Source organism: Neopsephotus bourkii, unplaced genomic scaffold, assembly GCF_033783945.1.
Source record: "Neopsephotus bourkii isolate Nb327-2 ecotype Australia unplaced genomic scaffold, CSIRO-AGI_Nbou_v1 NB_1760, whole genome shotgun sequence".
In the NCBI taxonomy this organism is placed as follows: Eukaryota; Metazoa; Chordata; class Aves; order Psittaciformes; family Psittacidae; genus Neopsephotus; species Neopsephotus bourkii.
Genome location: NW_026902234.1, coordinates 7930785 through 7946825, shown reverse-complemented (window position 1 = coordinate 7946825; position 16041 = coordinate 7930785). Strand labels below are relative to the sequence as shown.

The 16041-nt window shown below is 41.5% G+C and overlaps 1 protein-coding gene across 5 annotated transcripts in view; it reads left to right on the top strand.

The window, feature by feature from the left end:
- Positions 1–352: 352 nt before the first annotated feature.
- Positions 353–16041, top strand: part of TFDP1 (transcription factor Dp-1) — a 43045-nt gene continuing 27356 nt past the window's right edge. The window contains exons 1-3 of one of the 5 annotated variants that reach the window (XM_061377721.1): positions 353–492; positions 2016–2100; positions 14862–14928. In XM_061377721.1, coding sequence (XP_061233705.1) covers positions 2089–2100; positions 14862–14928 — 79 coding nt within the window. In that variant the 5' untranslated portion in view covers positions 353–492; positions 2016–2088. Of the gene's footprint in view, positions 493–1062; positions 1227–1833; positions 1854–2015; positions 2101–8601; positions 8685–14861; positions 14929–16041 lie in introns of those variants that run through there. The other 4 variants (XM_061377720.1, XM_061377722.1, XM_061377718.1 and 1 more) reach the window with 4 other exon arrangements.

The following is a 16041-nucleotide window of genomic DNA, read 5'->3' as shown; positions in this document are numbered from 1 at the left end:
GAGGAGGAAGCACCGGCAGGATGCTGTGGCAACCAACCACACAGCCCAGCCCTGCCCGGCCCTGCCCTGCCGGCTCCCGCGCCCCCAGAAACCTGCTCGGCAGCGAGGGCGGCTCGGGTTCGCTCCTCAGCCCGGCCGGGCTCGGCTCGGCCCGGCCCGGCCCATCCCATCCCGGCGCGTCCCTGCCCGCGGCGGCGGGGCCGAGGCGGGGAGCCCCGTGTCCCGCAGCGATAAGGGACACGGAGGCGCCGGCCGCCTTCCCGCCCTTTGGCAGCGCGGCTCTACAAGCCGAAGACCGATCTCGCGCCGATGCTTCCCGCGCGCTCGCGCCGCAGGGCGGCGAGTCGGAAGGCGCGAAACTCCCGCGCATGCTCCCTGCTCCCCGCGGAGCGGGCGGCCGGTTGGCTTAGCCGCTCCGCGTGTGCCCGTGCAAGGCACGCTACACCCCGTGACGTCAGCGCGCAGCGTCACGCCGGGGGGACGCACAAAAGTGTAAGTTTCAATTTTTTTTTTTTTTATTTTTTTTTTACCCCCCTCCCCGTTTGCAGAAAAAAAAAAATTAAAATAAAAAAAAAAAAAGAGGCAAGAACGGCGGGTTCGAGCGCGCGCGTCCCGCGGAGGGGTTGTCCCCCTCACTCCCCTTTGCCCCCCCCCACTCCCCGTGCAGCCCCTCGGTGGTTGGGGCGCGGGCCGGGACAGCGGCAGCGGACAGGTGTGTGGGGCCGCGGGCGGGCTGGGGGGGGGCGGTCCGGGTGCGTGTATGTGTGTGTTGGGAGGGGGGTGTGTGGGCAGTCACTACCCGGGAGCCCGCCAAGCTGGCGACCGGCGGGGGCAGAGGCGGGTTGGGAAGTGACAGCCCGCCCGCCGCCGGCGAAGACCCCCCACTCCTCCTGCCCCTTCCCCCCGCCCCGGAGCGCGGGGAAGGTGGGCGGACCCAGCCGGCTCCCCCCCCGCTCTCCCCCCCATTCCCCCGCCCGAACTGCCGTTGGGGCCGTTGGTCTCCCTCCTCCCCTGCCCCCTCCCGCCGGGCTCGCCAGGCCCGCGCGCGCGCCGCCGCACATGTGCAGTTGGGTGCCTCCGCAGCGGCAGCAGCAGCAGCAGCGGCGGCGGCAGCAGCAGCAGCGCGGCGGCGGGCGGGGGGTGCTGCTCCCGCTCCGTGCTCTGGGTCCCTGTCTGCGGGCGGCGGCGGGGGATGGAGCCGGAGCTCTCCGCCTTCGGCCGCTCAGGTGCGGGCAGCCCGGGCCGGCCTGCAGCAGGAGGAGGATGGGGAGCACAGGGGGGGTGGGATGGGGTTGTGGAGGAGGAGGAAGGGGGTGCTGCCGCCGGTTGTGCGAGGAGGATGGGGACGGGGTGGACCGCGCGCCCCATTCCCCTCCCCCTACCGCCGGCAGTGCAGCCCGGCGCGCGGGCGCGTCCCCCCTTCGTCGTGCCCCCGCCGCCTCTGAGGCGATTAGCGCGGCCCCTCGCTGCCGGGGCGGGGGGAGGCGGCGCGGGGCTTAGGGCTTCGCCCGGGCGGTGAGGCCCTGGTCGGGGGGCGCGGGGTGCCCGGGGCGGGGGGTGGCAGCTGGCAGCCTCTGCCGTGTGCCCGGTTGCCTGCGAGGAGGAGGAGGAGGACGAAGGGGGGGGGGGTTGCAAGGCCCCGAGGGGGAGCTGGCCCCTGGGGCCTACTTGTGCCTGCTGCTAGAAATGGGGGTGGGGAGGAGGAGGAGGAGGCCGAGGGAGGGATCGTTTCCCCCGCCGCACCCCGCGCTGCGGTGTTGTAAGGGGCGCAGCTGGACAGGGACCCTGCTGGGGTCGGGTCCACACAGGGCTCAGCCCCGCTGTCGGGAAAGGAGGGTTTCCCACACGTGATCGTGAGGAGGGGGGGGCTTAGGGGATGAATTGGTGATGACAGGGAACTTTTTCCTCTTTAAAACCGGTTATTTGAACACTGAATTGTATTTGGCAGTAGTCAATAATTGTAAAAACTTTCCCTCTCATTTTAACAGCTGATGTTGTCTTTACTTGTTTTCCAGAAAATAGCACCATTGTCTCTGTGTCCCGCAGACGTCAAGATTTTAAGAGGACTGATTTCTAGTCTTTGGTAACATGGCAAAAGATGTAAGTATGTTTGTAACACATCATAGGTGGAAGCATAGCTCATGGAGTATCTTTGTTTCTGTTAACAAAAGCAAGCGAGGTCATGCTTTATAATAGCTGGCATTAATGAATATATGAAACTTTATACAGGCTGTGTTTTTCTGTAGATGCAAAATCATAAACCAGCTTCAGATCTGCAGCCATTTATTCAGAGTAATTAATATTAAGAATTCACTATGTTCATAAAAGCACTTGGGCTTTTGGTGTCATGTGCATTCATACTGAACACTAAACCAACTTGGTTTTGAATTGATTTAAAAAAAATCCAGCAAATACTGTTCAGATGACAGATTTGTCATTGACTATTGTAGTCAACTAGCATTTCCTTTCTTGAGTTCAAGGAGGCATCATCTATATTCAAGGGAGTGAAGATGGTTCATTCTCTGTAAGTGTCCATTGTTTATCTACCAAAAGATGCTAGTTAGTGTATCTGAAAACAGGCTTTGGGGGCTTTCATCATGGACTTCCATTACCGTTAATGTTAGTGGCTCTGATTCAGTAGCCTGCGTCTTGAGCTGTGTTTACTCTTTACTCTTTCTAATACTTCTAAACAAAAGTTAAACAGGTTCTGCCTTTAAGATGTAATTCATTGTTAATACCTAATAAAATGGGGCTTTCACATTTCCTTATTGAAAATAAGACAAGATATTGTTCCATACTCAAATTCAAATGTATATCCCCTCAGAGAAAAAAACAAACCTCAAAAAAATAAGAGCATATAAGCTAATAAAAAGTGACACAATTCAAATTCTTAACCACCAGGTTACAATCTAATATGACTGTGCTAGCCTGCAGATAGCAAGCACTTCCATGAAATAGCGATCAGTTCAACAAACTAACCTTGTAGAGAGTTTTAGTAGTTCAGAAGCAATTGAAAAACATCTTAATGCGCAGAGAAGCAACCAGAAATGCGTAGTTGCTCAGAGCTTGCCTGGAAGAGATAAGAGTGCCCAAGTACGTTGCAGATAGCAGAGTTCAGGGAATGAAAGGCCATATAAGCGGGAAGAAAATGAAAGGGGAATGCTAAACTAGGTGAAATTGAAACAGTTCAAATTAATTGAGCTACTCAAGCGCAGTTGTTTAATATTAGCTTTTGGGGGAGAAATCAACTAAGTGAAGAAACACTAGCATCTGAATACAGATGAATATCCTGGGAGGTCTAGGGGAGCAGAATGAGAATAAGGCGTTTAAGGACAAGCCTCATTTTTGAAAGACGTAGCTTATTCTAGAAAACGGAGGAATGATGTATAGTAATAAACTTCAGAAATGCAAGAAGATGCTACAGATAGGAAAAGAAAATGTTTTCAGTGTCCTTATTGCAAGAATTAATCAGCTGAATTTGGAAAAATGAAAATCTAGGTCAGGTTTTAGGTAAAATTTTTGATGTACTTGAGCACCCGATTAGGGTAGCTAGAAAGGGTATGCAGTCTTAAGGATTGTCTAACCTGTTCTTAAAAACCTCTATACATACTTAATCCTGCCTCAGGGAGGAAAGATGAACTGCTTAGCTTTTTGCAGACTGTTACATACCCACCATTACATGATGTCTAAAACGTGTAGTGAAATGTTAAATTTCCAGGTCTGATTATGGGTCCTGTTAAGTTTGGTTTAATGTTGGCAAATTGAGATGTTATTTAGTATAGCTCTTTTTCAGAAGAGAAGAGAATTATTCCCATATTTTTTGTCCAAAATCTAAGCTCTTTTCCAAGGTAAATAGTGGCATTAATCACGTTAGAGACTGTATCACTGAATTTCTGGGTAGTGAATCCATAAAGACCTGCACCACTGTAAATTTAAACATTCTGACATGGAAATATGGGTGTGATGAATGGCTTGTGGTTCTGCCATGTCACCTATCAAGTGCACTAACTGACTGTGAGATGTAGTGGTGAAGAAGATGGCACAGTTGATGACTGCCCCCACCCCTTCCTTCCCTTTTTCTCAGCAGAGCTGAGATGGCTAAACTGTGGTAAGGACTGTGCTGTTACTATGCTAAGTCTGGGTTTCAGGTGGCATTTTCATGGCCAAACATGCTTCAGTGTGCTCCAGCCTTGGAACAAAGGCTTGGTGCATGTCCTGCTCTTTTGCTGCTGGAGCCTGTGCTTGCTCCGGCGTGGGTGCAGCAGGCAGCTCTGCAGAAGAGGAAGGTGTGGAGCCAGGGCACCAGGAGAGAACATGCTCCTCCTTAACCCCTCCTCCCACCTGCCACAGGAGAGAGCACTTTCCCTTTTGTTACTCTCTTCCAGCTCTTCTTCTTATACCTCTTTACAGAAACGGTAATTTGAAAGATTTCTTTGAAAAGTCAAATACTTGTAAAAGTTTGCAGACTAAGACTTTACTGGGTAACTGAACAAACAGGAAGCATGATGGAGAATACCAGTAAACTCCAATGTTTTTATAAAGAATTAAATAATTACAAAGGTACAGATTAGGTAAGAAGGCAAGATAATGCTCATCAGCTATTTGACCCAAGTCTAAATTCTGTTAAATATTACTTTAAAATGTATCCCTATAATGCTTTTCAGTGTGTACAACCAAAAGAAATAAGCAACAAAGATTTTTCTCAGCAGTGGTCAGGAAGCTATTGGGGGCTGGGGGAAAGATACCTTCATATGGAACACCTTAATTAGGAGCCTGGAGGTGGAGTTTTAAGAGCATAATCAGAAATAATGTGGCAGGGTAAGTTGAAAAATAATAATGCAAAAAAAATACTAGCTGGTGAGGGTTAAAGTAACTGGGTATATCAGTATATTTAAAATAAAAACAGAAACCTTTTATATAACATGTAGGGTATCTGGAATGCAGTAAATGTAAAGGGGAAAAAAAGATAAGCACATTGTGGCCTGGTAATAGCAATAAGCATAGCAATTTTTTAGTTTTACGCAAATGATCATTGTGTGGTGGCGCTGAGAAGCAGTTCTGACAGAATCAGGCAGATCAGCCATGGAATATCATTCATTCAGTTCAGAAGACCTTCATTACTTCATTTGAAGACTACCTTTTGTGTAATTTAAAGAAACAATGGGAAAAAACACGTGGACAAGAGAGCATCAATTACAGTATCTCAAGGACTTGTGTACCTTGGGAGTGGGATCATTCTATTGCTTGTCAGAGGCTGAATGACAAATGAAGTTGAGGTCAGTGGAATTTGGTACAGTTTGGCACGTACATTTGCACCGTGTAGGAAGTTTCTTGGTCTGAGACAGAGGTGGTCATCACATGCAGACAGTCTCCAGAAACTCCATCTTAGCCATCCCCTCTGGTTAATCAGTGTCATTTGCTAAGCTGCTGTAAACTCTTTCACTGCTTACAAATGTAGCACCTTCCAGACAGGAGCTGGAGGAGTGGAGGCAGATGTACGCACTGAGGTCCTCAGCTGACTTCTGCTGCTCATTGGATTCATGGCATTAATAGTTTGGTGGGGAGTGCGGTTCTCTAGTTGGAACTGTGAGCTGTCCATCCTTGGCATGCTTAAAATTAGGCATGAGGCAGCAGCAAAAGAAGGAGCAGGAATTACCGTAGCAAGAAAGTAAACTTGGTAACTTCCTTTTTTTCTTTCAGTTTCCACTCTAAGACTGAGGTATACTTGCTGGCCATTCATATTCTGTTATGTATTGAGAATTATCAGTAAATTAAGGCAGCAAATACTTTCTAGTATCAACGGTTAACATACCTTCCATCACTAAATTAACACTTCCTGTAGTGTCGCTGAAGTTCCAACTTGTGCTGTGACCGTGTTTTGCCTCTCAGGTACTTCTGTTGCAAATGGACTGTTGAGGCCTCTTAAGCAGCCATAAAGAAGGAGAAGCTTGTGGGTCTTCTCTCTAACAGCCACTGTTTATGTAGAAGAGAAGAAGCAGGAGTTGCTTGCAGGAACTGGATCTGTTAGAGAGGGTAGCCCAGTGCATGGTGTTACTGAGTGTACTGAGGAGAAAGGGGCTAGACAAAAGTAATTAGTAGGATTCCTTCTGATCTCAGTAACAGCATATATCAAAATAGGTAAATTACATAAACAAAATACTGTCTATAGTAGCAGTTGCTTATGATTGTTTCAGTTATTCACCAACATCGCATTGACTGTTTCCAGTCATTTAAAAAATATATAATTGTTCATGAAGAACAGGCAGTTGAAAAACTAATTCAGTGTTTCATGAGCTTCTTAAACTGACATACCACTGTTAGTCTTCAGAGTTTCTCACAGACTAAAATATCTTTCTTGAGAGCTGTTCTTCTGGAAAGCTCATGCATTTTAGTGTTTCATGGGTTGCTGACCATGGCACTGGCTTTTGAACTGCTCGTTCTAGAATTAGATTATAATTATTTTTTTAATTATAGTTTACTGACATCTTTTACTTGAATTGCATTATGAAGGATTTTTCTCTTAATTTCTAGGTTGCCTAAAATTTACTTTATCTCTTCGGTATATTCTGGTGCTTTTATTAATTTTACTGAGTAGCAGCTATGAGCCAGGTATCTAACTTTGCAAAGAAAGCAGTGTGCACATGTGTAAATCTGAGGGATACCATGTAAGAAGTGCTGCCTGAACAAAGTTCAAGACCTGATCTAACGTTACTGTGTAAGAGGCCTAGAGATACAGGGATGAATGTTGATGGTTTATTTTAATTGAGTATTTGGAGTACCTTTGGGTATGTAGTTCAATCCAATTACATTATTTTACAGTATTAATAAATATTTCACTCAAAGGATATTCAAAACCCCACAGCAAATTCATTTCTTACTGCAGCTTTACTGGATAGGTTTGCTAAATTTGGGGGAAAAAGCTCTGCACTTCTGCATATTAATTTTCCGAGAACACCACAGAAGTTGTACTTAATAACTTTCCTGTGGTGCTTCTCCATCAATCTTGAGCAAGTCTTTGTGGTCTGAAAAAGTTACGTTTGGGATGGATTAAAAAAAAAGACTAATGGAAGTAGGAAAAAGATGTATCTTGGATCGCTTTTGCATGATGCACTTTCAGCGCCTAGAAAGTATTGAAATTTTCAAAATGTTTTTCAGACTTTTCTTAAAATACCAGCATGTGTTTCTCCTTTTATATTTATTTTTGGTTATATACTCGGAGTTTCAGTGAGGCAGACTAGAAAAGTTAAGTCTTTAGTGAATCTTAAGTAAATCAGCTTTTTTTGATATCATTTTAGTTCAGTGACTTCTCAGTAGCTTAATAACATTTCTGTTTGACCTTAGTGAGTTCTAAAGTATTCAGAAGTTTGCAAACTGAAGATCAAATAAGATAAAATTAGGTCTTCTAAAAAGGCATCTCGATCTGGGATTTCGAATGTTGTTAAAATTTTAAAACATGCTTTTTTAAAGAAGGCAGAAGGGAAGTGATCTTTAAGCTTTTTACATCCCAATTACACAATAATAGTTTCCCCTTTTTTCCCCTTTGTAAGTCAGAAAATAGCAGCTCAGAAGTTGGCCTTTCACCTTGCCAGTTTATTTGTGTAAATAAAGCGTTTTCTTGTACCCTTCAAGTGTTTTAACTTCTTTATTGATTGTATATGTTAGTTAAGGACAGTATAAATATGTATTTGTAGTATTACTGGATAAATACACCATGCTGTCAACTTAACACACTAAACAAAAATGCAGCTTTTAAAAGTTAAGTTACACTAGGGATCACTTATTTAGTGTTTGCCTGGGTCTCATTTAATGGAGATTTATTGTGGCTAATTAGAAGTGGGAGGAAAAATGGGCCAATCTTTGCTAAACGTCTCTGTGTTGAAGTGGTTCTCAGACAGATAGCAGACAGCTTGATTTTAAAGATTGTCAGTGGTCCATATCCCCACAAATGCTTCTAGCTACTTGTCTTGTGTCATGTTACATTTGCAAAGTGTCCCAGTATTGCATTAACTGTTAGACAGTCTTGCTTGAAAATTACATTGTGGGCTGCTGTAGCTTTATAATAGGCTGATAAGGATGTTTGTGAGGCAAATGGCATTGGAACAAGCCCTTTTTAACAACAGTTTGTTGATTTCGGCCGTGGTTCAGATGCTGTTGAATAAATGGCGGTAAAGATTTAATTTGGCTGGAAAACCAAAAATCTGTTAATGTCAAGTCTAGAATGGCACCAGGAGCTTGCTGTGGAAGTGGCTGCTGGTGGTACCTGTTTCCATATGTGTGTTTGGTCCAGCATGCAAACAATGATTTTTGTTTTCCGATTGGTTTATTTGGCAAAGTAGCAAACCAGTGTTTTGGTCATACTCACCGTGGAAATCTTGTATTCTATTTTGATTCACTGTTACAGCTTCACCATTAGATTTTGGGGTGCCAGCTTTAAATTTTGCAAGACTTGTATCACTTGGGCAATTGAATTACTCTAAGAAACAACACAGTATAATGGCTTTAGCTCCAGTGGTGTTTTTGATCTGTGCTGCTGCTTAGACTGGACCACTGTTTGACGTGTCTTCAAAATGAATTCTTCATTTAGTTTTTGCAAAATTCTAGATGTGCTGCTCTGTGTGTTCGGAACAAACAGCCAAGAAAGCTAAAGAATGGTCTTGATACGTTCTGCAGTAAGGAGACCTCAGGTGTCATTCTTGTACACACAGTGTCCAGCTTATGTGTAGAATTGGTGGAGCCTATATTCAGACATAAGTTTGATGTATTTAACTGAGATACTAATCTGTATTTAGTTTTTACCTTTGCAGTTTTGTGTGATCCAAATCTTTAATATCTAATGCTTTTACTAGCCCTTGCTGGTTAAAGTGCTAATAATTCCAGTATACTTTTCTGAAAGCTCATTTCTGTGGTACAGCTTATCGCTGATTGGCTGACAGAGCACATTAGTCTTGAAGGTGGTGCCATCAACTGAGGATGTGACACGAGCTCTGTTTCAGAAGGCAGCTACTAAGAGTCAGTGAAGTAATACATCTGAGAATTTTGCAGGATCAAACTCCTATAGCCTGACTATAAAAGTTTTTTTGTATTACTTTATACAGTAAAGAATAGTTCTTACTGACTTCATTTGCAAAATGAAATCCTAATGTTTTAAAAATATAAGAACTTTGTTCCCTTCGCTTCAGTCCTCTACTTCTTAAGTGCCTTTTAATTTCTGTAAAATGAATTTGATGTCCCATAAAAAATAGTTTCCTGCAGTTACGTGATGATTCATTTCCAGAGCATGTTTGCTTTGGTCCCTGAATGAGAATCCATTGGAAAAATAGTGCGTTATCATCTTGTTGCAAATGACATGTGCTTATGTTTTTCCTGAACCCTGGACAGGGTGAAAGAATTAAGGTTGCTTAAAGAGCGTTACTTTGTAGCTGTGCTGATTTTCCACTGTGTGTGTTTGTAGCTTCCTAATATTAAAGTAAGGCAACAAAAAAAAACAACAACCCAAAACAAACCTCAACATTGTCAGTGACATGGCAAGTAACAAAATTGCATGTCATAGGGCCTTTACATTTATTGCCTACTCTTAAGCAGCGAAATGAGTAGAGGTTGTCCTTGTGTACCGGTTGAGTTAGGTGCAGTTTGCACAAGATGAGTGGCTGTTGACTAACAGGCTTTGCAAACATCTCTAGACAGGAGAAGCATCCTCCTGATGCCTTTGACAACCTTTGGGAGGAAATGTACTCTTAACAGGTATACTGTTCCTTTCCAGTTCCTCTGTTTTCTGGTTCTGTCTTTACTGTTTCTTTCGTGATGTATTTTTTAAGTTCTCAGTCCGAGTCCCAGCTTATTTATCCTTTCAGTCATAGTTTAGACTAGACTGTATTTGTCTTCCCAGTTCCTGTGTTCTTCCCTCTCAAAGGGTCCAGTCTCTGTTTAGTAAAGATTTCTTACAGGTTCTTTTCAGTTCTGTTGCCTCTACTTTTTCAGTGACTCCCAGTTTCTCTACCTCAACCCTTAATCTGCCATCTTTCATCTAATTTTCTACCTCATTTTCTGTTTTGTTCCTAGACAGTTCCCAGATTGCCTGTTTTTCTGTCTATCCCATTCTGACTCCCAGTCTGTAACCATTATTGTATATTTGGCACGAACATTTCGCGTTTTGCTGTCGAACCCAGTGCTGTGCTTCAATCTAGAGGGCTTAACCTTCTGTTCGCAGATTTCTGTTCTCAGTACCTATTGGCAAATACCTCTGTTTCCATTTCTCTCTGCCCATTTTGCTGCTCTTAGGTCTCTTTTTCATGAAGTGTACTAAAAATGGTCTTGTTATCTAAAAGTAAGATAAAAGGTATTTCTGTGGCGTAAAAGCACCCTTCTGTTCCCTATTTTACTTAAAAGTAGTGGAGGGACCTTCCTCTCATAAATGTGATAGACTTACCACATGTACGTGTCCAATCTTGTTTCAGTCAAGCTTCTTGGTCATGCTTCTATAGGTTGCTTGTCCTTCAGTCCACACTCAGCTTGAAACTTTTATGTTTAATTTAAAAGTTCAGTGAATTAATTTCACATCAGTTTTTATTAAGAAATTGAGTTACGAATCTGCAAAGCTGTGGAAGACATGATACTTTTGTCATAAGAGTGTTTCTGGTGCATAACTTCTGTCTTGTTAGTAAGATACTAAATTATTCTGTGATAGTCTGCACTAAGGAACTTACTAAATAAGTGTAATTCTGAGCAAATTTTGTTTCAGATTAACTTTAATCCCAACAAAAAGATGTTTCCCAGTTTACTGACTTTCAGGCTGAGGGCACTTTTAGTCTTTTTAGCTTTTCCTTGTAAACAAAGCAAAAATAGACTTTCCAGCCCTTAGTCCCCTGACGGCTGATGACCTCACAGCCAGCCAAAGCTAACTTCAGTTGAAGTTTTGATATGTTTAGCGCATCAATTGATTTCTTTTCCTTAGAAGTTCTGAATGATGTGATGGGACAAAGCCCAGGTAATATTTGGGGTCTCCGCTCCAGCATAGTTTCCACAACTAAAATTACCAGACTTACTTATTTGTCCAGTGGTCTTTAACCTTATTCCTCTGATTTGTGGAAAGGAGATCTTAAGTTACTACAGTTTAGAATCCATGTTGAGTGTCAAGATTTTTTAAACATTTTTTTTAAATTGCCAATTCTGTTGTCATGTGACAAGGATAAAGGGTGTGTCTATTGCCTGTTTAGGATGGTAGGAAGTTCTTAATGTAGCCAGAGAATTATACCTAGCTAGCCACAGGGTCTCTTTGAAGAGGAAAACAGTACTAAATTGTGAAGTTGTATGCACTTAATAAGCTTTCAGAATTGAGAATCAAGAGCATGGTATTATTTCAAGCAGCCCTAGTGTTATCATCAAAGGAAGTAATGCATCTTGAAATTGAGAATCATGGAAAGATAAGAAGAAAATGTGGAATAATAATAATAATAAAGGCATTATCAGATGAAAAAAAATAAAGTACATAGTAACGAGTAGCCTGATAAGGCCTGAAAGCTATGTTTATTTTCCCATCAGAAAAAAAAATATCTTTGATGTCTAAACCCTCCTTGGCAGGTCAGTTTTCCACTGGGGAAAAGCAGATACTTCTTGCTGATATGTTTGGTTCTGTTGCTGGGGTGTGTTGGTTTTGGGGAGGGGGGTTGGGTTGTGTGTGGGTTTTTTTGTTTGTTTTTATTTGCTTTTTTGTTTGCGTGTTGTCCTTCCCATTGTGAATCTGTGACTGATAGACCTCATGGGAGCTGTGGTCACATTTTCCTCTATTTCTTTTCTTTCTTTCTTTTGGGCACTGTACTATGCTGCATAGGTTACAGAGGGAGTAATCTTGGTCTCCTATCCCAAAGAACATGCTTGAAAAATGGTGGGAATTTTTCTGAAATGCATGGAAATATTTATTTTAGTATTTCCATTTTAGAACAAAGGCACCAGAATTTCATGCAGGATGGAAGTTTTGCTTTTTGTTTTTCTCCCCCCAAAAGCTTATATCTGTGAGTGAGAAGGCTCAAAACTAGTGGTAAATTTTGATAACCTTAGAATTGCATAATGTATCCAGAAGAGTGAAGAGCATACGAAGGCTAGAATTAACAGAATTTTCATTAGAAATTAGTTTTCTTTATCAATAATAGCAGCTGAGGGTGCTATTTGCTGTGGGATTTGGTCATATTCTTTCCAAATAGTTCTCTTGGAGTCTTTCCTAGGCATACTCTTACAAATAAGTTGAATATTTACCAGCCATTTTAAGTGTTAGAGCTGAACCTTTAGTAAGACCACTGGTACGGAAAGGTGGTGGAATGTTACTACTGTACTCTTCATCAGTGTTGTGGTTCCTGAGGGGATTCTTCTTGTCTTTCAGTGATGGCTGTTCTCTGATTTTTCCCAAGTTGTATTTCTTTATTGATTAAATACAATGTTTTTTGCAGTGTCCTCCCATTTGTCAGTGACTGGCATAATTTCAATCACACAATAGCATGGTCCAGGACATGCAGCAGTAACCTGACCCTTTGTAATGCCAGGTTACCTTGTGGTTTTTGGAGTTGCATACTGTTTTGGCCAATATTACCAGTGTATATTTTAATTAGGTAGAAGAAAACTTGAAGCTTGTAACATTAGTTGATACTAGGGTATAGTGGTTGGTTAAATACTTAAGGATAAAATTAATTAATAGAAATGGTTATATTTGAGACCATAATAGTTAATAAAAATAGGAAGGGACCACTAAGTAGCTGCTTACTGAACTGCCTGATTTGTAATTGCTGAAATAGTATTTTGTATTTAATACTCGAGTTTGCTGAATATCACTGCTTAAATAGTTGGCTTTGGATTATCATTGTAACTGATGTGTGAGCTTGATGTAAGTCTGCTTTTGTATATTAAATTAATGAATGGATTTAATAATTCAAAAATATTAAATTCTTCTAAAATGAAATAATTCTTCTAAAATGAAAGACATTACAGATTAAAACAGCCATTATATTCCTGGTCAACTGATCACAAACAATATATTAAATGTCTTTCCAGTCTCATTGATATCTTCTTGATTTTCATGGAAAAGTGAATTTGCAGGAATACTTGAGCACAAGCCACCTCTTTCTGTTGTTGAATAGAAATTGTGAAGGACTGCATTTAAAGAAATAAAGGCAGTGATGCTGCACTTCCTTTGTGGTTTAAACACTTCTGTTGTGAAATTGAGGTAGAGTTGGGAGTATAATGTAAAACTTGAAAATTCATCTTCATATAGCCATTGGGTTCCAGTGTTCTGGAATGTCAAATTGCTGTACAATGTAGCTGTAGTAACATCTTTGTAGGTCTAATAACATCTTTGTACATGATACCAATTCATGCTGATGAGTATTAACTTCTTTCTCTGAGAGTGTCTGATGTAGTCTGTTACCCTTGTGAATTATGTAGTAAGTATAGTAAGTGTTATGAAGAATTAAGCTTATAGAAAGCTCTGGTGCCTGAAGTAGGGCAGTATAACAAATTTCTTCAAGTGGACCTTTGCATCCCTACTGTGGGCAAGATGGAAAACAGGCACTGTATACTGGTAAATTCTTGAGGTTGGCTTAAAAAAAAATGCTGATTTGACACTTGGTGGGGTATCTCAGGAGGGGAGAATTAGGACAATGGAGGACAGAACTGTCACAGACTCTTCATTCTACCTGTCAGTTCTGCTGTCTCCTTACTTAAGGTTTCTTTGTGCTACCAGACCCTCACCACTGCCATGCCGTTACAGGCCACTGGTCTTTATGCTTCCATTAGCAAAATTTCTCTTCTGCTCACTTTCCAGGCTGTCCCCAGGCCTTGGTCATCTTCTCCCCTCTCCCCTTTCTTTCACCAAGGACAGAAAGTTCCTTGTTTTGTGAAGTTCCCGGTCCTAAGAAAATCATTGCTGTCATACATCTGCCAAATAACAGCACCACAGCATCCTCTAGTGGCTCGCTTGATTTGCTGAACTTCTGGCAAAACATGACTAGGGCTCTTCAGGTAGACTACGAAGGGAAAAGCTTTGCTGCTCACTGACAGCAAACCACTTAATTGTCTCTTGAAGACTGTCAGACTTGGCAGCCAGCAAAAATGCCAGCTATGCATAAAATGTGGCTAGGGACTTTTTAGCGTCTGTAACACCACATGCTAGATTATGGTTAAGTACAAGTGTTAATTTTCGTGCTGTTCTTTCTAAATGGAAACAGTCTGTATGTCCTGTGTTCATTATTTATTTTTTTTTCAGAACTGTTTTGTCTGGAGATGCCAGGGAATTATTGAGTCAAGTACTTAATGCCACTAATAAATGTTTTCTATCCAAAACTTACTTTTAAAAATAACTTGTAATGTGATCTTTCTCAAAGGATGTTGATTATTTTATAAACACAGCTCTTCCACTTAAGGGCTCAGTATGTTTCTTCTTAATGCCTCTTTTCTGATTAAAATGGGTTAAGGTGCTCTTTACCACCTCTGCTGGTTTTGCTGTAATGTTTTTAACTTCTGTGACAGGTAAATAGCATCTCCACAGAGAATGGTGTTGTCACAGATGTCTGGTTCTGATTAGAAGGGTGTTCAGATGCCTGTTAAAACAGTGCATGTACACTGTAAGAACTTAGGACAAAATAGCAAAGTAGGTATAAAATGATTTTCTGCTTGCTTTTTAAGAGCATGGTATTTATAAAATCAAGTTTTAAAAAAATTTTGCAAATACTATGCCACAAACAATGCCATTACGTAGTGTTGGTTATGTGACCAATACAGCTAGTAGCAGCAGAGACTTCTAGTATGTTATCTTCCATCGTTAATGGTAAAGGGTATCTCTGTTTCTAAGTTTTAATAAAAGTTACTTTCTTTAACAGGCTGGACTAATTGAAGCCAATGGAGAGCTTAAGGTGTTTATAGACCAAAACCTAAGTCCTGGAAAAGGTAAGAACATAATTTTTAGTAGGACTCTCCATTTTGTGTTTTTTAGTTGTTACGCTTATTACTGGCTTTGAACTATTTAAACTTAGCATAGTTTTTGTAAAGCTTTTTGAAGTTATATCACATAATCAGCAAGCAAACTGTAGATTTTTTTTTTCTGGTTTATCATTTTCTTTAAACTGTGTGAAGTTTAGTGGTAGTTTGTTACCCGATGTGTGATCTCCATAGTGTAGCTTGGGTTTAAGTGTAAAGGCCAGGATGGTCTAAAACATGCTTTGCTCCGTGTTCTAGCAAATGGGAGAAATGCAAGAGTATAGAAGTTTAAAATGGGTTGTGACAGTTTTTATGATAGTGCATACACATTAGTGCAAGCCTATCCGAAAAAATATTTTGAACTGAACTGTTTTGGACTTCCAGATAATGGCTGTGCATGTGTGATAGTGTAGTGTAATGAAGCAGTTTAATAAACCACAGGCAATAAATTTGAGTTTGATATTTAAGCTCAAAACCAACAGTATCTTAACTCTTGGGGAGTTAGGAGCTGTACTTTGTAATTAGCATAGTGAGAGGAAGTAACAGAAGCACTGCTGAGTTCCAGTTGCTTGCAGTTCTGGACAGCTGTGTCATATAACCTCTTCTTTAAATTGATGATGCTGTATATGAAGATTAGATTTTTGTTCCCTGTATTCTTGTGGGAAGGGTGTTCCATAATGAGACTGTAGAAATATTCTGTGAATTCCAGTTAAGTATATTCTTGCCAGCTTATGCATTTTGCTGGTGGCAGTGTTATTTTTTCATGTAATAGCTTTCTGCAGTGTGCTTGCATATTCTTTACAAATAACATTAGGGTATCTGAAGAGTTTTTAGTTTGAGAGGCCATCTAGCCACTATTTCCTAGTTTCCCCATCACATAAGTTCTTTTTGTTCTCTGTATTTTCATTATCGTCACTCCTTGACCCTGTTTGATGGCTTTCATTAGCCTTCTTGAATGTAAGTGAGCATATAATATATACGATTCCCAAGTGAAGCATCAGTCCTATTTATATGGAGGTATCATTAATGTTTTTTATGCAATGCCATGTTTGGTTCGCAGGCACCTCACAATATATTTTGGTG